Below are 27,837 nucleotides of genomic sequence, written 5' to 3' on the forward strand. Positions count from 1 at the left end.
TCAGAACACAGAAATGTTATGTAAGATTTAGTTATTTTAGTTCAAGTTAAACTAAACAAAAATTTGAAATAAGCTGAAATAAAATAAGGTTATGTTTGATTTTTAAGCTTTTTATGGTTTTCGAAAAGTATAATAACCCAGCTCAGAACACAGAAAAGCCATGAGCGTGCTCTTACATCAGTGGCCGCGGTGAGGATCTTGGACAGAATGACTCGAGCGAGTCCGTCTCTGCTGTAGTCCAGAGTGGAGACCGTAAGTTTCAGCAGGTGATCCTGGTTTTTCATCGAGCACAAGTTCAACAGACTGGACAAAACAGATCAAAACCAAACATAGTTAATCACACCACTTCCAAGGCATCATAGTATAAACATGACTGGAAATACTTTTTTTGTGTGTGTGTGCATATATTTGCAGTTTTATTTGTGGCAAATTTTCAGTAATGTTCAAGGTTTGCTGGAACACAACATTTTTGTAAGGTATGTTTTCTTTCCTGAACATGGTACTATACCACAGTTAAATGGAGTAACCAAAAAACATAGCTTTCCCGTAGCTCAAACAGTAGAGCGTTGGCGCTTGCAACGCAAGGTCATGGGTTCGATTCCCAGGGAAACCAAGAACTGGTAAGAATTTAAAATGTGTACCTTGAAAATGCAATGCAAGTCGCTTTGGTTAAAAGCGTCTGCCAAATGCATAAATGTAATAATGTTTTTAATGTTACATCACTGTACATGGTACCGCCACAGTACTTTCACTTTTTCAGGTTATTTCAAGTTTATTAGGACACTAACATATTCAATTATGTGTGTTCTCACCACTGAAATGCACCACATTTCTCCAGAATTTTGACACCGTTTGGCTGTGAAGACAGAGTACCCAGAAACAGGAAGTAGTGCTGACTGAGGGTGTTAAGAAGACCATTGCTATGGAGACTGCGTTCAGGTTTAAGGCCAGTAGAGGATGTGAGCCACTGGACGATATCCTTCACCAATTCCTCTAAATACATCTGACCATCCTACAAAAAAACCAGAAGACAATAAACCAAGTTAACTGCTACCACTGTCAGTCTGCATGATTTTGTGGGGAACGAACTGTGATTTTTCTGATAAAAATTGCAATTGCGATTTAAAATGTGAACGGGTTTGCTGTGCTTAATTGTAAGGCTGCACAATTTGGTCAAAATGTTGTGATTATATTTCAATATGGCTATAAAATAAAAATAATTCATATAATTATTATTGTTACTAAATAGAAAATATACAAATTACCAAATTAAATAAATAAGAAATATTAGTATTGTATTACTTCACTGTAAAATAACAAAATTGAGTATTTAAGCAAATTATATAATAATAATTTTACTTATCATTACAACTGTAAAATTACAAAACTCTTACTTTCTTCATTTTTTTCTTACTTTTATTTCGACAGAACACCGCAGGGAGCTTCTCTTTTGCTGATGAGCACTTTACATTAAGATTGGCAAGATGGTTAGCGAATGTTGCGTTCCCAAATGCACATTCCCAAATAAATAAGAGCAGATGTAGAGTTGAGCAGCATTTACTGTGAACCCAGATGCTCCGAGACGCTGAAAACACCAGATCATGAGCTGCTTGTGTGAAACATGCTTAGTGATTTGATCTTTGCACTAAGCCATATCACTATTTTGGTTTTATTTCCATTAATGGTGCAGCCCTAACTGCTACTGTGCTTCTTTTAGAGTAATTTATCAAAGGCTCATGGGTCTTAATTGTTTGCCTTCTCACCTCATCCGAATCCAAGAGGAACTGGTTGAACTGGCAGCCCGCTACCGTCAGCTGTCTGGCTTTGGCGTGATCCAGCTCCAGAGCGGAGTACAGCTTACTGCTGGGCTTATAGAAATACAGCAAACGCCTTACAAACCTACACACAAACATACGTTAGGGTTGTAGTTTGTGGTTAGTGCTTAGCAAGACAATGGAGCACACATCTGATGATAGGTCACAGCACACACTGGTCTTACTTGTGCATCTGCTCGTCCTTGTTGTTTCTGAGATTCACGTTTGGCCACTAGAAAAGAAAAGCAACAACACACAAAGAAGGGTCGGTAATATCTTGTCATGTTTTTTAAAGAAGCCTCTTCTGCTCACCAAGGCTGCATTTATTTGATCAAAAATACAGTAAGAACAGCAATATTGTGAAATATTATTACAATTTAAAATAACTGTTTTCTATTTGTATAATATGTAATTTATTCCTGTGATGCAAAACTGAATTTTCAGCATCATTACTCATTCTAATATGCTTATTTTTTAAATGCCACTTATTATCTAATGCTGACAATTCTGACATTTAAAAGTGTGACTTAAGTGTTAAGAGTCACTGTATAGCACACTATCATTATCATATATAGCACACTGTACACCACACTATCATACTTGATGCAATTTATGAAACATACAGCATGTGACTGTTTGATTGAACTGCTAAAAAGCTGAGACATTTTACAGATTGAATATGCTAAATATGCAGGAATAATTGAATGTAACTTTCTGAATTAAACGTGCAGTGTAGTAACAACTTAGCATTCTACACTGAAAAATAATCAATTGTTTATCATAATGGTTTCACATGCTATTTTTTCTAAATTAGTAGGTAGTAGATAGTATACTGTACAGTAAGGCCTTAGGTTTTACCTTCAGTATAGTGATGATCAGAACCCAGTTCCAGTCCAGGTTCTGTTTGTGATTGAGGATCTGACTGTCCCTCAAGTTCATCATCAGCGCCTCTTCAGTGTCCTACACAACACAAACAGCACACGACTCAGAAACAAAGTCTTCTGTTAAAGTATCCTATTTATATATACATTGTGTGAATTTCATAAAACCATGTCAGTCACTCCAACATCCCCCCAAAAAATACATTTTGCATAAAGAAATTAAGCCTATCATAAGGATCATCATTTTTTTTACATTGTGACATTATCATCATGTCAGTTAAGCACATTTTGACCCCCGGATTCTTAATACCATAATGCATCTAAACGTTTTACTTGTTTTAATTCCAATTATTTTCAATGGTGATTGTATCCATGTAATTAAAAGTTAATGTTCTAAATTCATATATATCAGAATCGGTTCTTTCTTTCGGAAAACAATAACTCCATTTATTATGCACTTTGATCTTTGAAACTTTATAGACCTTTTACATTCACAAACAGCTATATCACACACTAGCATAAATAGCATAATAGGGGCACTTTGATGGTTCTAAAAGTAGGAACCATTTTCATTAAGCAAAATTTAATTTCTTATTACTTTCTTTTGATTTTGGGGTGAAATGATCCAGACAATTACTGGACAGGTCTATTGATATTCAGCAGGCACAGCAATGATATAGTGTGTGTACCTTTATAATATAGATGTCCTTGTGCGGACGCTGGTGCTGGTCTCTCTTGTGACTGGAGGGGGACGTCCTGTGCAGGATGTGATCCAGGTAAAGACTGTAAGGTTTGGGGCCACGTCGTTTCTTTTCATGGAATCGCTTCAGGTGGTTCACGGCTGCGCTGGCACGCCTGGAGACAACAAGATTCAGAAGCAAAAACTAACAGAGAATGCTGTTGGACACATGCATTATTGTATGAGTGTGTGTTTGCATTGTTGCACTCACAGCCGTTTCTCCTGAGTGATGTCAAAGGAAGCAGCCATGTTGATTAGCGTGGGCAGACAGTGCAGATGATGACTATGTGAGTGAGGAAGAATCGTATTGGCCTGGAAGAGAGAAGAGTCAAGATGAAGATGTATAGTAGGTGAACAAATAATTTTAGGTTGAAAAATAAAGGCTAAAAGGAAAATTAAACGGCAGTCCACATGTGTGTGCAGACAGAGTGTAACATTTACACTCTTTAAGTGGAAAAAATGCAAGAAAATAACATACATTTTTACAAACTGTAACATTATATACATTTCAAATCACAATGTAAAACAAAATGTAAAATAAATGGTTCACTAAATAACAGTTCAGTGACTATGTTGCATCGTCCGACAACTTTCCCCTTTATTTTTGTTTTTACATAATCCATATTAATTTAATTAAGCACATTTTAACACCCAAAATCTCAATTTCACAATGAGTCTAAATTTATTTCCGGTTTATATATATTTAAAGTTTATCTAAGAAGGCTTTTTTCCTTTCACTGCCATACAATGTTATTTTAGTATTACTTGTATACTTTTATAGTATCATTTTTACTATTTTGAATAAGCTTTTCAATTTTTCATTTTAATTTTGGTTTAAGTTTAGTAATTTTGTTATGTGCTGTTGTCATTTGTATTCATTACAAAAATTCTATGTAGCTTTAATTTATTTTTAGTTCAGTTTTAGTTTACTTTAACTTACAACAACTTTTTGTCAGTTAGTTAAAAAAATATTTTTATTTTTGTATTTCAGCTACCAAAAACACATTTTTAATATTCTTTGTTTTAGGTAACAATAACAACACGGCTGCCATAGTAGAAATTAATACATTTTGTTCAATAGCGTTACCAAAATGTGAATTAAAAAAACTCATTACATAGAAAAAAAGAATTACAATATTACATACATTTTAAGTAAAGCTACATTTGTGTACAGTTTATAAAAACATAGTAAGTTGTCTAATATGTAATTTAATGCACTAGAATGTTTCAATTAAAATATATATGTAATAAATATTGCGGTTTATGCCCATGTATGCCCAAAAGTTTATATTTGTTTTTGAAGGTCTTTTAAAGTCTCCCATGCTCACCAAGGCTGCATTTATTTAATCAAAAACACAGTAAAAATGTCTAATATGAAATATTACATAATAATACAAGTTCACAGCCCAGTAATAAATGTTGGGCCCTGTTGTAGTGTAGTACCATGTGCAGAAGTTCTCCGAGCAGTATAGTGGCTCTCACTGATATCTGATCATCACTGCTGGTCACGACCTCCACCAGACCCTGAGTAAACATTATCAATAAAAACATGTAAGATCTCTTACATTAAAGTTAAAGAAAATCAAGGATCCATCACGTGATCTTGTGATTATTTACCTCCAGTAGTCCACTGTTGATAAAGGCAGACAGCAGAAGTGCCAGGTAGTTGTCCATGAGGTCTGGTCTGGTGATGGAAAACAGAAGAGCATGAATACAACATGTAACCCAGAATATGTGATGTGTTACATGATCAGTTGGACGTGTCTCACCTGGATCGTGCTCTGTGAGGCAATATGACATTGGCTTCTGCAGCCACAAATCCATCAGATAGTCTCCAGCTGTCCTGAAACCTGCTGGGGTCTGAATGGCACAAACATCCACATGAAACGCACATCCCACACAGAAAGAGCAACTTGCAAACATAAAAACCTACACTGAGTTTACAGCAGTCCGTGAGGCATTTTCATTTTCTTACCCACACTGTGCAAGGCTTCCTCAAAATCTCCTGTCACTATAGGAACAGGCAATCTGAAGATCTCGTACATGACTTCTAATAAGGCTTTCTGTAGACAAAAACATAAATGGACAGATTTGGCTTTAAAATGTATTCATTGCTGTCAATCAGTTCTTTCGAACTGACCTTTTCAGTGAATCAGTTGCAAACAATGCTTCAAGACTTACTGTAGGTTTCCAATTCATCACTCTAATTATTTAAAGGCACAGTATGGCATTTTTCGCCACTAGGGGTCGCTAACCTATTTACAATAACAAAGGCGTAGATTGATGACGCAACATTTGCTAAGAATTATGGATCTTGTCGTCAACGTCAAGCCGACCGATCTAATAATGTTTATGGATGACTGAATACATCGATGTTTTTATCATGACTGTCATGACTGTGATATGAAGTGATATGAAGCAGTTCGGGATTGCTAAGACACAGCTATCAGCTCCAAACGCGACGCGAGTCCCGCGGATATAAAAGGAATATGGACATTTCATTCTACCGAACTACACGCAGAATTACTACTCACAGGTCAGTTTATTAGACAAATTAAACTTGTGAGGTAACGCAGCGCTGTTTCACTTGGTCTAACATTACACTATCACACTAAACTGCATTTGAATGTGTTGAAATGTATGTGTTAGTCTATCTGTATGAGACTAGCAGTAAACTAACGTTAGATCAACATTAGAATAACATACAGATTCTGACATTTTATCATTGTTGAACTATAAAACATTGATTAGTTTTATGTAAATGTGCTCACCTGTTTAATAAAGTACATGTAGGAGCGGTCGAAGTCTCGGACGTGGAGCTCTCGTTTATATACTGTCTATGGGAGCTCTCGGCATCTCGAAAACACCGCGCTGATATTGATTCTCGTTTTAGTTCTCCTTTTTTTATCCAAAGTCTGCTTGCCATGGTCCATAATGTTTGAACGAAACAACAACAGCGTGCAAATAGACATTGTGAACTACAAAGTTGTCCGCGTCAGTCGCTTTGGTTACTATCAGACGGCTCTGGTTCATAGCTCTGGTTGCCATGGCAGCACGAGCGGAAACCAGGGACAACGCGGATATGACGGCATTGGCGGCGACACAACGGAAATAAAGAAACAGGACGTTTCTCGAATTAAATTACAATTTTCTCCTGGTTTAAAAGTTGTTGGAAACAGTCGGGATAATGTAAGTACACAACTAAAAAATATATATAACATAGATATAGTGATTTTTGCTATTTTTAAAGCAAAAAAGTTACATATTGTGCCTTTAATGCACTTTAGAATGTTTCATTTAAATTATATGTAATAAATATTGCGGTTTATGCCCATGTATGTCCAAAACTTTATATTTGTTTTTGAAGGTCTTTTAAAGTCTCCCATGCTCACCAAGGCTGCATTTATTTAATCAAAAATACAGTAAAAAATAAAAATAGTAATACTGTGAAATATTATTACAATTTAAAATAAGTGTTAAAATGTAATTTATTCCTGTGATGCAAAGCTGAAATTTTAGCATCATTACTCCAGTCTTCAGTGTCACATGATTCTTCAGAAATCATTCTATTATGATAATATGTGACTGAAAAAACATTTCTTATAGTCAATGTTGAAAACAGTTGTGCTGCTTCATATTTTTGTGGAAACTGTGTCAGGATTCTTTGAAGAATAGGAAGATCGAAAGCGCAGCATTTAAATAAAACAGAAATATTTTATATAACACTATAAATGTATTTACCATCACTTTTGATCAATTAAATGCATCTTTGCTCAATAAAAGTATTTATTTCTTTAAAAAAAACTTTTGAATAGTAGTATATATTGAATAAAAATGCTGGGAAAAAGTATTAACTATTTCATCCAGCATTTCTGGTAAGATAGAGCGGAGAGTTGATAGAGCTAACACATTTTAGCCTAAACAACAAGCGAAGAAAAGAAAAAAAAAACACTCACCCTGACATCCATGTTTGGTATACAGAGCAGGCCTATCAAAGACTGGACCCCTGAGTTCCCTACTTTACACAGGTTTATAATACCTGCAGGAGAACAGCAGAAGAGAAGGATGAAGAGCAGAATCTGGCCGTTTCTATTTTCTGCTCATGGATGAAGTCGATTTCATACCTGACCAAGAACGGAAAGCTGCCACGATGGCCATTTTACTGGCTAAAAAACGAGCTTCTCTGTCCTCCCTGTGGAGCACAATGATTCAATAAACTACTATATCAGAAATGCACATGATCACAGTGCATTGCAGGTAAATAAGGTATTGCCAACACACACAAAAACGTATAAACATTAGGTCATTCTGTAGTTTAGGGTCTAATTCTCACAAATAACTAAGTATTAACTACGACTTTTGCCTCAATAAACTCCTACTGATTATTAATAGTTAGTAAGGTAGTTGTTAGGTTTAGGTATTAGGCAGGATTAAAGGACGTAGAATATGGTCATGCAGAATAATGTGTGCTTTATAAGTACTAATAAATGCATGCTAATAAGCAACTAGTTAATAGTAAGAATTAGACCCGAAACTAAAGTGTTACCAAAAATTATACTATGGAACTATGAATTATTTTTATATATTTCTTTTAGACAAATATAGATATGGATTATCTTTAAATATTGTTTTGATATTGATGGTGTCTAATTAAATTAATTCAAGAAACCTTAACAATTGAATCAATCATTAAAAATGTAATCAAATGAATAAAAAACAGGGCTCACTTGATTTGTGCCTCTGCTGTGTCAGGGTTGTGTCTGTAGTGAAAATCTGTGTAAGGTGCGAGGATTTGCTGAAAAAAAAAAAAAAAAAAAACACTTACTGCTGTCAGAAAAGTTGAGTTAATTCAATTTAATTTGAGCAAGAGCATGAGCACCGGCCACAATGCCGCTGCACGCATGCATACCTCGAGTTCAACGTCAGGGCGTATGAACTGGCGCGTGTGCGGGTGATTGAGCAGGTGCAGTATGGTGGTGATCAGGGCCTCATTGATGCGGCTCAGCTGACAGTCGATGACGTTCTTCAGGATGGTGCTCAGACCCCCCCGCTGGGCCACAACCTCTGGGTTCTTCAGTGCTGGATGACAACAGAGATATATATTGTTGATTTACAATGCCTGACCAAAAAAAAAGTCGCTCTGTTTGGATTTAAATAGGTAAATGCTTATTTAAAGGCAAATGCTTAAGAAATCAATGATTGGATCATTATTGCAGTGATTATTATGTTTCTAGCATGTTATATATTTGCCAGCAGTTCTTCTAACACTAACTGATGTAGTGTGTAGCTTTTCATTTCTTAAACAACTGTGGGAATGCAAATGTATTAAAATGTTTCATTTAGGTTTACATTGAATTTAGCATGTTAAGGTTAGCAGTGGCGTAACTTTGTTTTAAAAAGTGGGTGGGACAGGTGGGGTGGGGGTTGCTAATAAAACGCTAAATCAGATATATGTACAATAACATTACGACGTCCAGCAATCGATTTAAATAGTAGGCTACATGGGGTTTAATTTGTCGTTTAATGAGATGAAGTATAATGTATATAGTATAATGAGATGTTGTCAGAGCCGAGAATTTTCGTGTGAATAAATGGTCCAGTGGTAAAACTTTCGCCTCCCGTATCAAAACTTGTGGGTTCTAATCCACACTCGAATAGTTTTTTTTTTCTTGTATAGTTTTTTTTTTTCTCATCAAAACCGATTATGTTCATCAGTGGTTGTATATCAAGCAGGGACACGATTGTGTGCATTATGTTTTGTGATTTTACCAGAACGAAGAGTATCCGCAACGGATTGAAGCGCGCGTCCGAGTGAAGACAGTGAGCGGCGTGTGCGCGAGCCACACGAGAGAACACTGTATCCGCGCCACTGATCGCAGCGGCAACGAGCACTTTGATCACTTGATTTAAAAAGCACATTTCAGTGCTAGATTGTCTCTTATTTAAAAAACGAACGAAATGAATGCTCTGCCAGTTAACTGGATATGTTTTATTTATTTGTAGAATTGGTACATTCGTGCCGCGAGATGTTTTAAAAAGTGGTGGGGACAATATCGACCCTGGCAAAAAGTGGTGGGGACATGTCCCACCCGTCCCACCCGCAAATTACGCCTATGAAGGTTAGGTATAAATTATGATTATCAGAGTTTTCTAGCAAACGACTCTGGTCAGTCCTGTTTTACTGAAACTCTTGGAGTTTGTGTTTTAGCAAGAAAGTCCAGCCAGTCCTGTACTCGGGTCTCAGTGTTTGAATAGATATGCTGAGTGGATTAGGGTGGGCAATGCTCTCAGTCTAAAACCAGTTCCTAAACCTGTCTTTTTCGGTTCCTGCCCCTAAATGTATATAAACTGTAAGCGAACATTCACGTCAGACTTGGTGACTGCAGCTACCGACAGCTTGTGTTCTCAATAAAGAATCCTGCTGAAGAAACAACCAAGTCTCCTGGTCTTTCGATTCTAAGTTCACAACACAACCACGTAGGAAGACACATCATGGCCATATTCCAGGAAGACAATGTCAAGATTCATCAGGCTCACATAGTGAAAGAATGTTTGGGAGGGAGCATGAAGAATCAATTTCACACATGAATCGGCTTCTCTGAGTCCATATTCTATAATAGAAATGGCATTAAGGCCGTGTGTCCACCAAAGCGCTTTTTCCCCGAGGCTAGTGTATTTTTTCCAATTGTTTTCCATGATGCTCATCACTTTTCTTTCTTTTTTTACTGTGTTTTTATAGAAAAAATTTTTTTATAAACAAAACACTGTTACATAACATTTGCTTACAATATTAACACCGAAAAGTAAAAGAATAATCATCATCACTTTTTATCCAGCCGTTGAATCTCAGCGGGACAAATACCACACTGACCAACAGCCACATCCTGTTTGTGCAACGATAACAAACGACAACAACAAGCACATCTCTTCATCCAAAACTAGTGCAGAGCAAGTGTGTTACATTGTGTCGACATATTTCTATAGAAACAAACTATTTGCGAAATCAGATATAAGTAACAGCTCCGTGAATGTTCCGTATCAGCGTTTCAACTGAAAAAAAAAAATGCTGCGTCACCAAAGCGCCCGTAGCAATGCGTTTGAGGACACATGGGCTAAAAACCCACAGCTGTGCACACAAAGGCCCTTATACAATGTTTTTCATCTGTTCATTCTGAAGGATTCAAATTTAAGAATATGTTTTAGATCTGCTGATCCTACTTCCTTACATAACATCACATGAAAAACTAAGGTAAATTACACTGTATTGGGCATTCAAGGTGAACATGATGGCATCAATTTACTGATCAGAAGTCAGCTGTAAGTCAGCTGTCTAAACATTGTAATAGTCAGGGGTTTTGTTAGTCTTTGATCTTCCAACTAAGAGTTGAACTGTGTGTGAATGTTACATAGTCTTAGGTCTCGTGACCATTTGTTGTTTATACCATTTGGGGGGGGGGGGGGGGGTACCATTATCTCAGTTGGGGGCAATTGCCTCTATTGTCTTTAGATGATTAGATTTAGTGGTCATCCCTAACTAAGGCTGTGTGCATGGTCAGCACCATTAAGGACAGCCCACTGAAATGCCTATAAAGAAACCATGTAAAAGTTACGTTAGTCAGACTGTTTGGAAGAAATGCAGCAGCGTCCTCAATAAAGAATATAACTTCTTGAATGTATCCCAAACGTCTCCTGGTTTTGCTGAAAAAGTTTACAACAGATGCTGCCGCGACCCAGATGGAGACAAAGGAAACTCAAAGAATTTTAAGCTCAAAGAACTGAATCTTGAAACTTCAAGCTCAACAAAAGATATTGCCAGACTGAATCTTTCCAGCTTCCTCCAGATTGAAAACTTCAAGCTCCAAAAAGATCTCAATGCCTGACTGAGTTCCAGACTGAATCTTGAAACTTCAAGCTCAAAGATCTCAACAAAGCTGACTGAGTTCCAGACAAATTTTTTCTGTACAACCAACGATTCGGTGAGTTTCACTCCATTCAAAGAACCAATGCAGACCAGTACAAATTTGTTTTTCCTCTGCGCCGTTCAGAGAAGAAGTTAACAAACAGCTGTAGAGTTTGGTTAACTAAAGATAAGCCTCTAAAAAAGTTTTTCTTTTAGAGATGAAATTTATCCCCTGTTGTTGGCAGGGAAGATTAACAGTTACATGTTAACCTGTTAACCGTTGCCAGTGCGCCCGCGCACTGAAGTGTTATTTATTTATTTAATTCAAAATTACTATCAGATTTAATGTTATACCTTGACAAACTATACATAATTAAAAAGATATAATACTCAAGTTTCAGTATTTGACCACTATTGTATTCTGAGAAACTCATAGTGACAGTTATGTCTTAATTTGTGTCAGGAGTTATGAAATGAAAAAATGAGTCGATACCTTTAATATGAATTATGCGCGTCAGCCGCTTTCATTCATAAAAAACTCTGTGCTGTCGTCATGACAGCGATTCACAAAACAATGTCCTTCAGGGCTTTAGCTCAAAAATGTGCAGATTTGGAGAAATATTGATAGATTCTCATAGATTTACATCATATTTCTATAGACAGGAATAATATTTATTGAATTTATACCCAAATGCGTCGATGTAATCTTTATGAGCGTTTGGTACTCTGATACTGTGTTTTCAATTCATACCAATAGCCTGAGGGCGCTATTATGCACAATAATAGTCCATATATGGAACATGAAGAAGAGCCATGATCATGTGACATTCCAGGACGTCACTGATACACACAAAGCTACAGAGATCGCGCTGTAACATGCAGATAAAGATGTTTTGAAGACAATAAACATGATTGCAATGATATTTGAGTTACCTGTGTTTTTCAAGCCATGCCAGGTATTTTCATAATAATAGATTATATTTATAATGTAATGCTAATCTATATAGGCTATCATTGTGCAGAACACTATCCAATAGTATATTTTCTGTCTGATTTTTTTATCTGAAGCCAAATTAGATCACAGAAGATTATTGAAAATACTCGTCTTGCGTTATAAAGCAAGTTTGGAACACAAACATGGTTTTAATCTCATAAATTGTCGTGTATTGATGGTGTGCTAAGCTAACATGCTAGCTAGCCCTAGGTGCACCTGCCACCTAGAAGTTATACTTTTATTATTTTTTGAATGCTTACTGAAATGTTTCTTTATTCAAGAAATGCATTTGATACAGTTTAAAATGTGAGGTGAACTTTGAGAAAAGAAATTAGGGACTGAAACCTGAATAGCCTGTGAATAGCCAGTCGTTAGTAACTATAATGCAGACAAAAGAAATGCATATTTAGAGCCATAACCAGGCTGGAGAGGTGTGAATGTGTGCAGGGGGAGACTGAGACTGAATGGGGCTCGTTTGCACCACAAAACAATAGAGACAATATACTGGATAGATGGTTAGAAGATGACAATAAACATCAGTAGCATTTTAGCGTCAAATCAAAATAAAGTCATTTGACATGGTCTTGAAAAACATTTAACTAAATACAGAGTTTTGGACTTATTATCTTCAGATTTTAAACATAAAATGTTTAGACATGTGGCTTTAGCTGTAGTGCATTTCTAGATTGCTACAGTGCCAACTTCAATTTTATTTTCATGAGGATGTTTCATAAAAATTAATTTCTAATAACTTTACAAAACTTTGAAGCTATTTATAAAAAAAATTTTCATTATGACAATTAATTCTACATTTACAATAAACTGCCAGGTGTCAGCTTTCAAACGAGATCATACTTGTGCTTTTAGTGCAAAGGGTTCATGAACTGTATCTGTTTCAGTTTGGGTATGTCATTTCTGGGGATTTTTCAAAAGTGGGGTTGCAGCTTAACAGGTTAATATTGTGTGTATGCTAGAGACGACTAGCGTCATGTGCTAATAAGATTGTACCCCCTGTTTATAAGACAGTAGAGAGAAGTTTTTTTTTAGTGTTTGTTTGTGGTAACAGAAATTCACAAAATGTTTAGGAAAAGTACTAGACAGATTACACCTTTTTGGACAGATAGTGAATTCAAGTCTTTGTTATCAGAGCACATGGACTCCATCGTGACTGAGCCAGTCAGATTGAATTTAACAAAGAAATTTGGCATTGATCCAGACAAAGTATGGTCAATTGAAGATTGTAAGAAAGTGTTGGGTGCATGTATCAGGAAGAAAAATGTGAAAGGCATTATCTGTTGTCACAGAGAATTTAGCTTATCCATTGCACAAGAACAAGCTCTGTGTATTGCTAAGTTGAACGATCAGAACAAACAATTGCAGACTCACATGTCCTGTCTCAAGACAAAGGTGGGCCATAACAAAGCCTCAACCAAAGGTGATTTAGAAGACCAACAGTCAGATGAAAGCTATCCTGATTTACAGTCTTTTGATAGAATAGAGAACAATGTCAATGCAGATGTAAATGCAGTTGAAGTGTGCGTAGCTAGACAAAAGCCTCAGGGAAAAGGTGTTGATACAGTTTCATTTGCAACCCCCATATTGCAGCCACAAGCAGTCAAAACATCTTTAGGTCCTAAAGATATTGAGAGAATTGCTGAAAGTTTGCCATCAGTGCAAACAAATTTTTCTGAATTTAGAAGAGCATTGATCAGTAAAATGCATCTTTACGACATGTCGTTGCCGGAAGTCACACAGCTGATGTCACAAATTCTAACTGAATCTGAATTCAACAATTTTGAGTCTGCTGTTACTTCCGAACTGCAACATGTCAGTAAAGGTGATTTGAGAGAAGGTGTTTTGAAAATCCTAAAGAATATCTTAGGACCCAAAATCGATTGGTCGAAAATTACCAATTGTGTACAGAAGAAGGGTGAAACTGTTTGTGAGTACACAGAACGATTCTGTCAGTCAGCTGCAGTGTACAGTGGAATTGCAGAGAAGGTGAAGAACGCCAGAGAAGGTGTTAGGTGATAATGGCCCTTTGGTTCGCACATGGTTTCATTGTCTTTTGCCAGAACACAGAAAGGCGTTGCCTTACTTAAACATCACATGGTGTACGAGAACCCTGCAAGACAACTTGGACAGTTTAGCTATTTAGGAAAGAGACTCTGATGTCAAAGAGAGAGTAAGAATTGCAGCAGTTTCTGTTATGGTCAACTCAGAGAAGAAAAAGAAACGCAAATGTCCTAGAGAAGCCAGTTGTTCTTACTGTGGCAAGCATGGACATTTTGGAAAAGAATGTAGGAAAAACAAAAAGAACTTTAAAGAAGTTAACAAGGTTAATCAGCTTCTGCTTAGCCTGCTTGCTATTCTGAAGCAGCCCCTCCCCTCCTCGTTAAACTCGTGGGGCAACTTGATACGGTGTTAACCATTTTGGCTGTGAATGCTTAATTTCCCCAGTAACTCACAACAAAGATGAAAGACTTATTTTTGTTTAATAGAACAAAAGGAAAGTGACTGTCTCAGCCTTTGTTTGGGGGACATTCAGTATTCTCACAGCCTTAAATGTTATGCCACAGAATATTGCAGTCAGACAACCATCCTCTGTTAATGATGTCTACTAGGACTGATGTTTCACTGGAGAATGGAAATGTGCCAATTTTCTCACACACTGTACAGTGTGTACACAACACAGGGACAGAATAGGACACGGACAAGTGAGGTGCCCTGGGAAGAACTGAACGCAACAGGCTTCGGGGGTGAACCCAGGGTGAAGACACTACCTCATAGGCCTTTCCCGATTTAGTCCATCCTTACCTCACTGGTCCATAGGTGTCAAATAAATTAAGAAATAGGGAAAGAATGAAACGACAACAGTAGACTCTGAAAACGATAGAACCATAGTGTTTAAACTGCTACAACCGTAGTGTTTTGAAGAAATACTGCTCTCTGTTTTTCTGTTTTCTGTCTTACAGTGTGCAGATAAAACTTGATGGCTTTTCCGAGATCCATATGCAACGACCGTCTCATCTGCGTATGAAGCCCCAACCTCAAGAAGACAACCAGACCCACTGCTGAACGAACTATCACCAAAGAAAATGAAAAATACACAACGCAGAAAATTCACGGACCCTAAATTGCATGTTTTGTTTCTGTGTCAGCATGCAATTACAGATGAACAACACAGATCATGCTTGTGCCTGTAACTTTTTCAAGTTACAAGAATGAACTTTTTTAAGTGTCTAAATTTGTATTTTTGTGAGAGTTTTTAAGAACTCTCAAAGAGGGGACTGAAGGATTCAAATTTAAGAATATGTTTTAGATCTGCTGATCCTACTTCCTTACATAACATCACATGAAAAACTAAGGTAAATTACACTGTATTGGGCATTCAAGGTGAACATGATGGCATCAATTTACTGATCAGAAGTCAGCTGTCTAAACATTGTAATAGTCAGGGGTTTTGTTAGTCTTTGACCTTCCAACTAAGAGTTGAACTGTGTGTGAATGTTTACATAGTCTTAGGTCTCGTGACCATTTGTTGTTTATACCATTTGGGGGGGGTACCATTATCTCAGTTGGGGGCAATTGCCTCTATTGTCTTTAGATGATTAGATTTAGTGGTCATCCCTAACTAAGGCTGTGTGCATGGTCAGCACCATTAAGGACAGCCCACTGACATGCCTATAAAGAAACCATGTAAAAGTTACGTTAGTCAGACTGTTTGGAAGAAATGCAGCAGCGTCCTCAATAAAGAATATAACTTCTTGAAACTATCCCAAACGTCTCCTGGTTTTGCTGAAAAAGTTTACAACAATTCATTAAAATAAGTATTAGCACACTGACTTAACAAACGCCACTATTAAAGGGGTCATGAACTAGCTTTTTAAAAAATTTTATATTGTTATCTGAGGTCAACTTATGATGTTTGCTTGGTTTTTACATTCAAAAACATCAAAATAAATAAGTAATAATCTATTTTCTACCCTGGTTTTGAGCCTAGCTCCTGAAACGCTCGGTTTTTATGGGCGTGCCGCATTGAAGACTTGGAAGTAAACGCCCACTGCTATGATTGGATAACAGTTTTGCATATTATAATGAGTTTCATGTAAAGCATAGATCGGTGGGCGGGGCTTAACAGGCAGTGTTGAAGTAGGCGTTGATCTTCTTCTGCGGAGGCGGTGTTTGATACCCTTTGACGTCATAGATCCCCACTTTGAAAAACCTGTCGTTCGCTGTGCCTGGTGTCAATAACAGCTTTTATTGGACTAACAAGGAAGTTTTCAGTTCTGAAACTTACAGGATATTTTTATAGTATGATGACCTCTATGTCAAAAGCTCAAGGAAAATTAGATTTCTCAGTTCATCACCCCTTTAACTCACCAAGTTCACAAATGATGGCGATGCAGGCTCGAACCATGCGATCCCTCTCCTGCAGCCCGTCGTTGCCCACAGCGATCAGAGAGTTCGCCACAGAGCTGGGAAAGAGCTGTGCGTTCACTGTTATCATCTGAAAGGGAAAAATAACAGATTGAGATCAAATTCACCCAGCACAAAATCATAAACAGGTTATAATGAGTTCAACAGTTGAGGTTTGAGGTGGTACCTTTCTGACCAGTCTGAGGGCTTGCGTTCGCTCCACCTCGTTACTCTGCTGGATGTCAATACACCTGAACACAAATCAACAAGTTTGAAGATAAACTTTCTGACCAGGACACGGAAGCTGAAAGTCAAGTTCACCCACATGAGCACTTTAAAGCTTACCAATGGTAATATTTTCACAATTTAGTTTTACATTGAAAAGATGAGCAAATAATTTCACAAATCTCAAGACAAAAACACGACACAAGACAGTAGGATATCTAGGTTTCGTGAAGACACTGAGGAAGTTAAGCAGGTGTGCGAGCTCACCTGGAGATCAGGTAATCCACCTGCAGCTGAAGAACCTTCTGGAGGATGCTGCTGTCACAGATCAGATACCTCAGCGCTCTCAAACCTGCAGCCCGAACCTCCTTCACCTCATTCAGCAATGCCACACGCAGACTAAAACGATAAAGACAGAATGAGAAACACAAGAAGAGCGCACCAAATCACTCATCAGTGAGACTCCATGATGGATGCTGTCTATAGCCGCTTTCCGACCGGAGGAACCTTTTCACAGTTCCTAGAACTATTGGCTAAAGTACCCGGATGTCGGCGTGTTCGCACCGCAGGAACTAGGAACGATTTTAGTTCTAGGAACTCCATTTGGAGGAACTAATTTAGGTCCTACTTCAGAGTAGGGTCTAAACCAGCACTATAGGAACTACCCGTGACGTTAGTGTTCGCTGATTGACCGAACGCACGCGGAGCATCAGCACCCGCCATTTTTAAAACGGCTAGAATGTAAACACACAGATTATAGCCTATATATTTACTCCATAAACTAACTATAAAACATGGAAAACAGTGATAGATGGGTCTCTAAACCTTTATGCTGAAGAGAAAATCCAACGCAACTTTGAGGGGACCAAGTCAAACATGATTATGTTTATCTGCCCAGCTAGCAACACTGGACATCAACCACACGGCATAGGCTAATAACCTTTTTTTCATATACTGTCTACTTTCTATAACAGTTCTATCTAATAACATGTTAAACAGTACTGTTAGACAGATCGCTAACTAATAAACACAGAGAATGCAAGCATTGTTTGCTCTGGCGTTCTCAGCGCCGCCAAAATAAAGGTCCGTCGCGCCGTCAAAATAAAAGTCACCGTGCTTGCGCCACTCCCTTACCCCTCCTACCAGTTCCTATGGCCACTTGGCCAGTGCGAACGCAAACAGCAAAACCGAGTTTGGGGGAGAGTAGTTCTTAGAACTGTTTAGAAGTGGACAGTTCCTAGAACTAAGTTCCTGTAACTACTTGGTCGGAAAGCGGCTTATGTAGTCAGTGACCAGCTACTGGAACAGAATAAGAGAAAGTTCAACTGTTAAACTTACCAAATGATGATTTCCTCATGCGTAAATCCTAATTTCTCTTCACAGTGACTTACACTGTTCAGGAGCTAAGAGAGAACGAGAGAATAAGAGAGAGAGACATTATATTTATTAACATTCAAATCCAATGTTTCAATGTTCAATATGTCTAATAGTACTAATCACAAATTTATAGTTATATGCATTTATATATGCATTAATATAGATTTCACAAAATACACTACTGTTTAAAAGTTTGTTTGTTTTTTCAAAAGAAATTACTACTTTTAATCAGCAAAAAACGATGAAATTGATCAAAAGTGACAGCAACGACAATGTTACAATTTTACGAAATATTTATTTTTCTTTTGAACTTTCTATAAATCAAAGAATGCGGAATTTGTCAGACACAAAATGAGTATAAAACAGAATTTTAAAAAAAGAAAAAGGATTTTCCTTACAACATTATTTTGATTAGTGTCAACATTGCACTAGAACTAGATCTAGTTTCTGACATACAAACAAAGGTAATCAGTTGCTGCTAAAATTTGGGGTATTTTAGTGCAACTGGAACACTGTTTTGACCAATTAGCATCCAGGAAAGAAAATACACATGTATAATATTCTTTAAAAGTCCTCCTTTTTCAAATCTCTCAAAGCTGTTTTGAATATGATCAAAGATGCAAAACATCATCTGGTAATGATGAGCTTCATAAACTGAACCCAAAACTAAAATGTAAAACAGACACATCAACAATTGCACTAAGCTGACCGTACAGTGTAAAATAAGTGCGCTGTGTCTATTAAAGATGTTTGTGTGTGTTACTGAGCAGTAGTGTGATGACCTTGGCAGGCTGTGCATGTGTTTATGATGATGTCAGAGCTCAGGAAGTCTGAAGGGGTCGTGTGACCCTCGGAGAGGATTACATCGCCTCTATCTCAGCATCCTTAAAAGGCCATACACGGTATTCATGCACACACACACCGCTTGAGTTATTATTCACCAAAGAAACAGTTAAACACACACACACAAAACAGTTAAACACATGAAAAACTGCACACATACTAACTGCACTAACAGTCTTAAGGTTTGACCTCAGTCACACTGACATGAAACTCTCACACACAAAACAAAGACAGTTTTCTCTCAGAAAGAAAGTGAAAGTAAGAGGAGGGCGCCCAAGATAGACAACACACACACACACACACACACACACACACACACACACAAAACAAACTCTCTCAGAAAGAAAGTGAAAGGAGGGTGCTCAAGATGGACAACACACACACACACACACACACACACACACACACACACACACACACACACACACACACACAGCCTGCTGCTGTTTACCATGTTACAGAACAGATCTTCTTACAGGACCAGGCCAAAAAACATCTGATTAGAATTAACATTACATAAAAATTACATAATTAACTCATTATAAAACAGTGTATCTCAACCTTATTGACTCCAAAATCAATCTTTATCAAGTCAAATTTATTTGTTTGTCCATTGTTTAGATTAGAAGCTTTACAGAAGATCATAGTGATGTAATGTTTATAGTCACATTTAGCAGATTAGAGATGTGCGATAACATAGTTTACATTTTGTGACAATATAACAATCAAGCAGTCGAGATGTTTACTTGCTTTATGTGAGTATACTGTACGGTATGCAGACAAAGTTGGATATACTTATAGTAGCTGTAAATTGAAGTTATTAATTTGTGATATTTGGAATTATGAATGATTTTGTTCGATTTACAACAATTTGATGCAGTGACAAGCCTAATTATTATTTTGTGATGTGCATCACTGCCACAGCAAATTAGAAAGTTATAGACCACTGTTTTAAGGACTTTAAGTACTACACACAACTTTTTCCAGCACTTAAAGTCGACATGAAATCAAAATTTACCCTATTTACTTTGTTAGCGCATATTACTAGTCTCGTGGTGAAAAATTAATCCGTGCAAGTTAATACACAGAAAAAAATTGTTTGCTGTGGTAATCTTTAATCAAAATCTGAAAAGTTACTTCCGGTCTGGAATGGCGTTCCTTTTCTGATGACGTCAGTTTGACGGCTTGGGTTGAAAACGCTAAACCACTCCCTTCAAACCGTTATGAGCAGAGATGGAGAGGAGGAGCGCTAAAGTAAAACCCTGCCCTCTGTTCAATATTCCCTTTCACTTGGAAATACGTCACAACACTGGAGAAAAGTCGTTTGCAACTTCCGGTTCACGGGGACTTTAAAGCTCAAAAGTCTGAATATTATCCAATTTAAATGTGATGACCAAAAATATTTTTTTGTTCATCCCCCAAAGATTGTCCGAAAACAAACACTTGGTGAAATACAAACACTTATTTTAAAACTAAAGAAAAAAAACAAACATAATTACTATTATAACCAGTAGATGGCGACAGAGGAGCACTTATTTGCTCATTAGCCATCTTCACTCCCTAACAAGACAGCCAGCGAGTAAAGAGCGCTTCATTTAATAACTGTGCGAAAACTCCACGTTTAATCACTGAATCTGACTAAACTTCACACTGAATCTTTTATTTACACCGTGTCCGCTTTGTTTGTTATAATGAGAGGATTTGTGTGCGAGTAAAACTTAGTAAACTTATTCAGCTTTTTGAGCAATACTGAGCCGATTCTCACTACTGGTAACTCCTCTGATTGGTCATTATTTTCAACAGAAATGCCTGTGATTGGCTACAATACTCAACGCTGCAAAATCCCGTTGTAAATAGACACATTTGCAGTGCCGTTGAACTCATGTGACATGAATATAACAACCAGATTGCTTTCTTATTTTTTTCTTTTATTAAACAATTACAAATTATATGTTACCCGTACTAATAAAACTCTGTTAATCCTGCAATAAAAATATTACTTTGTATTGACCTGACCAGGAAGCCAAGGTATGGCAGCCGCCATACCCAATTGATGCCCCTGCTTCCTAAAAAGCTTTTTCAATACAAACATGAGACCATGCAGTTCAGGTCATGATCAGGGCCACTTAAAATCTACACCTACAGAACTCAAAAACTGATTGCAAGTATTTTTGGGAAATTTGGTAAGATTATAGTATTCTCAGCTCCATTTAACACATTCTACCATGTTTACATTCACTATTTTGTGGTATTTTCAGTGCAAGACCTACTAGTCATGATATTTTCTCAAAGCTGAAATCAAACAACAACCAGCATAAATAAAAGTTGCACTACCTTAACAAAATTGTTCAGGTGGCCGAGCTTCCTCATGTTGGAAACCCCATGAGATTTGGCAACGTTCTGAAGGATCTCACGCAGGTTATCTGAGGGTTCTGTGGAAAGCATAAACAATCAAATTAAAATCCTTAAAACACAATAAAGTTAATAGCCAGTGGAACGTAATATATCAGATATTTTAGTCCAACTGGAAAATGTTTATTTAATTTGTTGATATTCTTTAAAAACTCTTCAAATTACAACATAATGTAAATACATAATCATATAGTTTATCACCGTATGTACTATGAAGCATAATTTCCCCTGTGCAGAGCTCAAAGAAAACCTCTCAGGATCTTGTATGAGAGTGATTTTTTACATTTACAAGATTAGTCTTAAGTCTTTAAATAGTACATTTCTCAAGAGAGATTGTCACTGCAAGTTTCATCAAGATAAGGCTTGTCAAAGACTTTCTGCATTTAATACCCACCAGCTTACATGAATCAGAGACTGAAACCTTAAAAAGCAGATTTATAAGGCAGCATATGAAGATATGAAAGCATCATGACGCATGTTTGTTTACCGACAGCCTAACCGAGATAAATGCACTGCAGTTATTCTGCTGACATGTAGATGCTTATTAACTGGACAACACAAACTGATGGGACTGTGTATTAAAGATTAAAGACAGCTAGGTCCCAAATCCTAGTGAGCTGCCTAGCTAGACAGCATATTTGGGGCTTCACAGGCGCAAAAAATGCAGTCTATTAAGGAAACCCATTAGTTTTTGAGACAGACAACATCTTATTCAGTCTCATTCTCCTGTCTGCAGGCCAGAGAGAGGAGATGGGAAATTATTATCGCTAATTTCTTGAATTTAAGGGGATTCGTTCATGGCCTGGTTGTTATTATTACAAAAAGACACCAATAAGATGTTCCTTATGATCTCTATGATGACTCTCACCCCGCGTAAGATCCAGCGGTACATTCTCCTCCCCGCTGTCATTCCGACCTGTCAAACACAAAAAACGAAACAATAAAGACATCGTAATCCCTTATCCGAGGCTTAACGGAAACTGCACAAGCGGAGGGATTTAAACAGAGCGTGCTGCGCATGGTGACGGGGGTGTGGGTGCCGTTAACTTGCCTCTCATCCGTACACTCCGGGTCGGACGGCCGCGGATGCTGACCGCCATGTTGGCAGGGACGTTCATCATCACAACACCGGAACTCTCGTAAACTCTCGCGAGGTTTACTTTTTCTTTCATTATCTTGGGCGTCAGAAAATGTTCTAAAAGCTAACACTTGAATTATAATATATAGGAAGAGTTCAGATGCAAAAGCCTCTAAGTGCCATCTGAAATGTTCTTCTAGAATGATCATTTTTACCAAGCTCGTATTTTTAAGTTCAGTAATTTCACTTAAATTACCATTTAAGTGAAATTACTGAATTTAAAAATACGAGCTTGAAAAAATAAATAAACGGAGCAGTTTAGCCCAAATTTTCCGAGGAACAAATTTAATTTAGGCTTTTAGTCACTTAGTCATTTATCAACTCACACATCAGTTGTGGTAAACAGAAGCTCGAGCTCAACCAATGAGGTTCATTCTCGTGTGTTACGCAGCACATTTGAGCTTCCGCAAGATCCAATGAGGTTTATTCTCATGTACAAGTACAGTTGGGCATCTGTTTATGTTCCCTAATCAAAGAAACATAGAAACATTCACTGATCAAAGAAACGCTGATCAGAGTTCACATTTTTGGGCGAACTAACTCTTTAACTAATGCAGTCAATTTAACTTATTAAGAGAGTAACTTCTGAATACTAAAAACTTATAAATAAAAAACAAGCATTTAAAAATGTGTAAAGCATTTAAAAGAATGTAAAACACTGCACTTACATGGCACAATAACTGAAAAATAGAGAAACACGGTGTAATGGCTGAAGGCTGATCTGATATTCAGATTATTTGTCACGCAATTTAACTAAAGCATAAAACAACGCATTAAAAACGTTTTAAAATGCTGCATTTATGACACAGGAACTGAAAAATAGCAAGATGATGTAACAGCTAAAGACTGATCTGATGCATGTGTTAGAAAACGTACTCGGTTACTAACGTAACCTCGGGTTCTCTCTAGAAGAGGGAACGAGTACTGCGTAAGATATCTTACGCTAGGGGGAAAATCCTTTTTCCGGGAGATATTGAAGCCAAAAATTATCCTTAATTTTGTAATAATGCAAAATGCGTTGCGGCAGCATACAGACATAGGCGAGGCAGCTCGCGCACCTATTGGCTGTTCTGCGGCAACTGCAGCAGCCTATCGAGCGAGGCCTGGCGTGACGCCAGACCCAATGAGGGTGCTTCGCGCCCGCTGCGTCACATCCCGCCGAAACGGGCGTGGTCTAGGCCTATAAATACCGCTCGCAGGCAGCTATTATCTGGTTTTTCATCATCGAAGCAACCAGAGCGTGTGCATGCACGGCAAGATACGCAGTAATCGTTCCCTCTTCTAGAGAGAACCGAGGTTACGTTAGTAACCGAGTACGTTCTCTTACGAGAGGTCTCTCGTACTGCGTAAGATATCTTATCAATGCAAAACGCCGTGCATGCTGGGATCTGACACCAAAGACCCAAGGGCGAAAGCCCGGGGTTCATATAGTGCACAATCACCCAGGGAACTCACAGGGAGTCCGGGAAGAGGGAGGGGCGAAGCCGCACTCTTCCACATATGGCAGCGTCACTTAGACGCGAATTTCATCATACAGACAGGGCGGGGTACGGCCTGAACTGATGGGGAAATGTGGGTCTTACACAGTTTGCCCAGGCACATCTTTGTGCTACTGCTTTTCACTGTCGATCATCGAGCTGTGCTCAGTAGACGCAGCATTCTGAGCTGATAGCATCAGGTCAGATAATACTGGTTAACTAGACCGACAGCAGCCTGGCCTGCAGGGCGGGAACCTCTAGGTTGTAAAACCTTATAAATGTAGACGGGGAGGCCCAGCCCGCCGCCGTACAAATATCTTGCAAGGCAATCCCACTCGACCAGGCCCACGAAGAGGCCATGCCTCTCGTGGAGTGAGCTCTGACACCCAACTGGCACTGCATGCCCTTGGAGGCATATGCTAGCGCTATAGCATCAACTATCCATCTGGATAGGCTCTGTTTCGACGTGGCTAGTCCCTTAGAACGCCCGCTGAACGAAACAAAGAGCTGCTCTGTCTGTCTGAAAACAGACGAGCGAGACACATAAGCTCGTAATGCCCTGACTGGGCAAAGGAGGCTCGCGTCTCTTTCCTCATCAGGGACCGGTAGGGCTGACAGGGAGATGACCTGCGCCCTAAACGGTGTGTTGAGGGATTTTGGAACATAACCGTGCTTAGGTTTGAGTATAACCTTTGAGTCGTTAGGCCCAAATTCCATGCACGTCGCGCTCACAGAGAGCGCATGTAAGTCCCCTATGCGCTTCACTGAAGCGAGAGCCAGCAGAAACACAGTCTTGAAAGACAGATGTTTCAGATCAATCGTCTGTAAAGGCTCGAATGGTCCACCTTTCATGGCTTCCAGCACCGTAGAAAGGTCCCATACGGGGACTGAGGGAGGTCTGGGAGGATTCAGTCTCTTAGCCCCTCTAAGGAAGCGGATGACTAAATCGTTCCTTCCTATTGACTGACCAAGCGTTGTTCTCGAGAACGCTGCTATAGCCGCCACATAAACTTTGAGCGTGGAAGGGGTCCTGCCCTTATCCAACAGCTCTTGTAGGAAGGAAAAGCACCTCCGTCACTCCACAGTCTGTGGGTGACACGCCACGGGCTGTGCACCAGCCCGAAAACACTGACCATTTCGAGGAGTAGAGACGTCTCGTAGACGAAGCTCTAGCCTGCGTGATCATGTTTAACACTCCTTTAGGGAGTTCAACATGTACCCGTTGATGGCCCAGACATGAAGGGACCACAATTCCGGGTGAGGATGCCAGATCGAGCCGTGGGCCTGAGAGAGGAGGTCTCTCCTCACTGTGCACTGGCCACGGGGCAGTGCTCGCTAGCTGCATCACAACTGGGAACCAAGGTTGGTTTTCCCAGAACGGTGCAACAAGCAGTACTGAGCATCCTTCTTCCCTGATCCGCTCTATCACCTGAGGCAGGAGAGAGACGGGGGGAAAAGCATAGAGCGGGCGGCGGGGCCATACATGAGCCAGCGCGTCCCTGCTCTTGGAGAAAAATTCCAGACAGTGAGCGTTTTCTTGAGACGCGAACAGGTCTACTTCCGCTCTGCCGAATTTCTTCCACAGCAGTTGGACTGTCTGTGGGTGTAGAGACCATTCACCTGCCGGAACATTGTTCCTGGACAGTCTGTCTGGTCCTATGTTTAGGAGCCCTGGCACGTGCGCTGCTCTCAGCGAGCGCAGGTTGCGCTGAGCCCATACCAGGAGGCGTTCTGCTAGCCTGTGCAGGTTCCTGGACCTGAGGCCACCCTGGCGATTTATGTAGGACGCCACAGACATGTTGTCCGAGCGGACCAGGACGTGGCGTCCTTTTATTTGGGGACAAAAACGCATCAGCGCGTTGTCTACTGCCAACATTTCGAGGCAGTTTATGTGCAGAAGCTTCTCCCGTTCTGACCACTGGCCGAAGAACGGTCTGTCCTCGAGCAGCGCTCCCCATCCCGAGGTGGATGCATCCGTAGACACCACCCTGACCCTCGAGGAAGTCCCCAGGCTTACACCTGATTGGTACCAGTCGTCCGCTTTCCAAGGTTTCAGAGCTGTGACGCACTTCTGATTGACCTTGAGACGAAGCAGACCGGATGTCCACGCTCGGCGTGGGACTCGTGCTTTCAGCCAGAACTGCAGTGGGCGCATGCGGAGCAGGCCCAGCTGGAGCACTGATGATGCTGAGGCCATGAGACCCAGCATCTTCTGAAATTTCTTGAGCGGGACAGATGCGCCGCAGCGGAAAGAGTTCGCTGCACGCTGAATGTCTACCGCGCGCTGTGGTGATAGTCGCGCTATCATGGACAGCGAGTCCAGCTCTGTGCCCAGGAAAGATATCGTCTGACTGGGGGACAGAGAGCTCTTCGCCCAATTGACTCTGAGACCCAAATTCTCGAGGTGATCGAGTAAAATGGTTGTGTGCTCTATGAGCACTGAGCGAGATTGCGCTAGAATCAGCCAATCGTCCAAATAGTTCAGTACTCGCACGCCCCTCATTCTTAGGGGTGCGAGCGCCGCATCCATGCACTTCGTAAATGTACGGGGTGCCAGGGATAAACCAAACGGCAGGACTATGTACTGATATGCCTGGCCCTCGAAGGCGAATCTAAAAAATCGCCTGTGACGTGACGCTATCTGTATTTGAAAGTACGCGTCTTTCAGATCTATTGACACGAACCAATCTCCTCGGCGAATCTGCGCAAGGATTTTTCTGGTCGTGAGCATCCTGAACTGTCGCTTCACAAGCACTCTGTTCAGTTGCCTTAGATCTAGTATGGGTCTGAGACTCCCGTCTTTTTTCGGTACCAGGAAGTATCTGCTGTATAGCCCTCCTTCGCTCTGAACTTGGAACTGACAGAGCGAGCATAGACGGCATAATTTTATCTGCCGGTAGACCCGGGATCGAACACGGGTCTCTCGCGCGCAAAAACCTGAGAGTCTGCCACTGGGCCACAGGGGGAGACACATTGTCACTCAGTTAGCGCGAGTATTATCAGAGAGCGTCAACGTGCTGGCGTTTGTTTGCAGGCATGCGTGTATTACAACAGGCTTGCTCACTGCAATACTGACATTTTCAGTCGCCCGAACTTCAGAGGGGAATGAGAAATGTATGAGAAATGGAGGTCGGTCCGTCCGCAGCGGGACCAGAAACACTCTCTTTTCTCCTTACGCCAGTGACGCACGGAAACCATAGAAACGGTGTTTGGGTGCAGGCGAGCGGGTTGTACAACGCGCTCGTTGGCTGCAAAATGCACATCTGCAGTCGCCTTTCAGGGAACTGACAGAGTGAAGCATTGGCGGCATAATTTATCTGCCGCTAGACCGGGATTCGAACACCGGTCTCTCGTGCGGAAAACCTAAGATTCCGCCACTGAGCCACAGGGGGCTTTCAGATGCACAACCATATAAGAGAGCGTCAACATGTTTTCTTCGGCGTTTGCTTGCAGGCGCGCTTGTATTAAAACAAGCTCGTTTGCTGCAATATTGATATTTCCAGTCGCCTGATCAGGGAACTGAGAAATGTATGAGAAATTGAGGTCAGTCCATCCTCGGCGGGACTAAAAACACTCCTTTCTCCTTTCGCCGGTGAGTGACGCATGAATGGGGCGCA

At 39.6% G+C, this 27,837-nt stretch overlaps 1 protein-coding gene across 1 annotated transcript in view; it reads right to left on the reverse strand.

Moving 5' to 3' along the window:
* Window positions 1–22,738, reverse strand: part of rictora (RPTOR independent companion of MTOR, complex 2 a) — a 39,414-nt gene extending 16,676 nt beyond the window's left edge. Inside the window, exons 1-22 of the mRNA XM_084115827.1 lie at window positions 22,656–22,738; window positions 22,473–22,520; window positions 21,527–21,624; window positions 18,311–18,375; window positions 17,240–17,371; window positions 16,935–16,998; window positions 16,712–16,838; window positions 8,344–8,513; window positions 8,162–8,229; window positions 7,559–7,626; window positions 7,391–7,473; window positions 5,410–5,497; window positions 5,204–5,294; window positions 5,052–5,118; window positions 4,878–4,958; window positions 3,646–3,746; window positions 3,385–3,550; window positions 2,673–2,774; window positions 2,000–2,046; window positions 1,764–1,899; window positions 813–1,012; window positions 177–303 (exon numbers count right to left, since the gene is read on the reverse strand). Of these exons, the coding sequence (XP_083971953.1) occupies window positions 177–303; window positions 813–1,012; window positions 1,764–1,899; window positions 2,000–2,046; window positions 2,673–2,774; window positions 3,385–3,550; window positions 3,646–3,746; window positions 4,878–4,958; window positions 5,052–5,118; window positions 5,204–5,294; window positions 5,410–5,497; window positions 7,391–7,473; window positions 7,559–7,626; window positions 8,162–8,229; window positions 8,344–8,513; window positions 16,712–16,838; window positions 16,935–16,998; window positions 17,240–17,371; window positions 18,311–18,375; window positions 21,527–21,624; window positions 22,473–22,520; window positions 22,656–22,725 (2,199 nt within the window). The 5' untranslated portion in view covers window positions 22,726–22,738. The remainder of the gene's footprint in view (window positions 1–176; window positions 304–812; window positions 1,013–1,763; window positions 1,900–1,999; window positions 2,047–2,672; window positions 2,775–3,384; window positions 3,551–3,645; window positions 3,747–4,877; window positions 4,959–5,051; window positions 5,119–5,203; window positions 5,295–5,409; window positions 5,498–7,390; window positions 7,474–7,558; window positions 7,627–8,161; window positions 8,230–8,343; window positions 8,514–16,711; window positions 16,839–16,934; window positions 16,999–17,239; window positions 17,372–18,310; window positions 18,376–21,526; window positions 21,625–22,472; window positions 22,521–22,655) is intronic.
* Between the last annotated feature and the right edge of the window lie 5,099 nt (window positions 22,739–27,837).

The sequence above is a fragment of the Abramis brama genome, assembly GCF_963993115.1.
Source record: "Abramis brama genome assembly, chromosome: 5".
NCBI classification, from domain to species: domain Eukaryota; kingdom Metazoa; phylum Chordata; class Actinopteri; order Cypriniformes; family Leuciscidae; genus Abramis; species Abramis brama.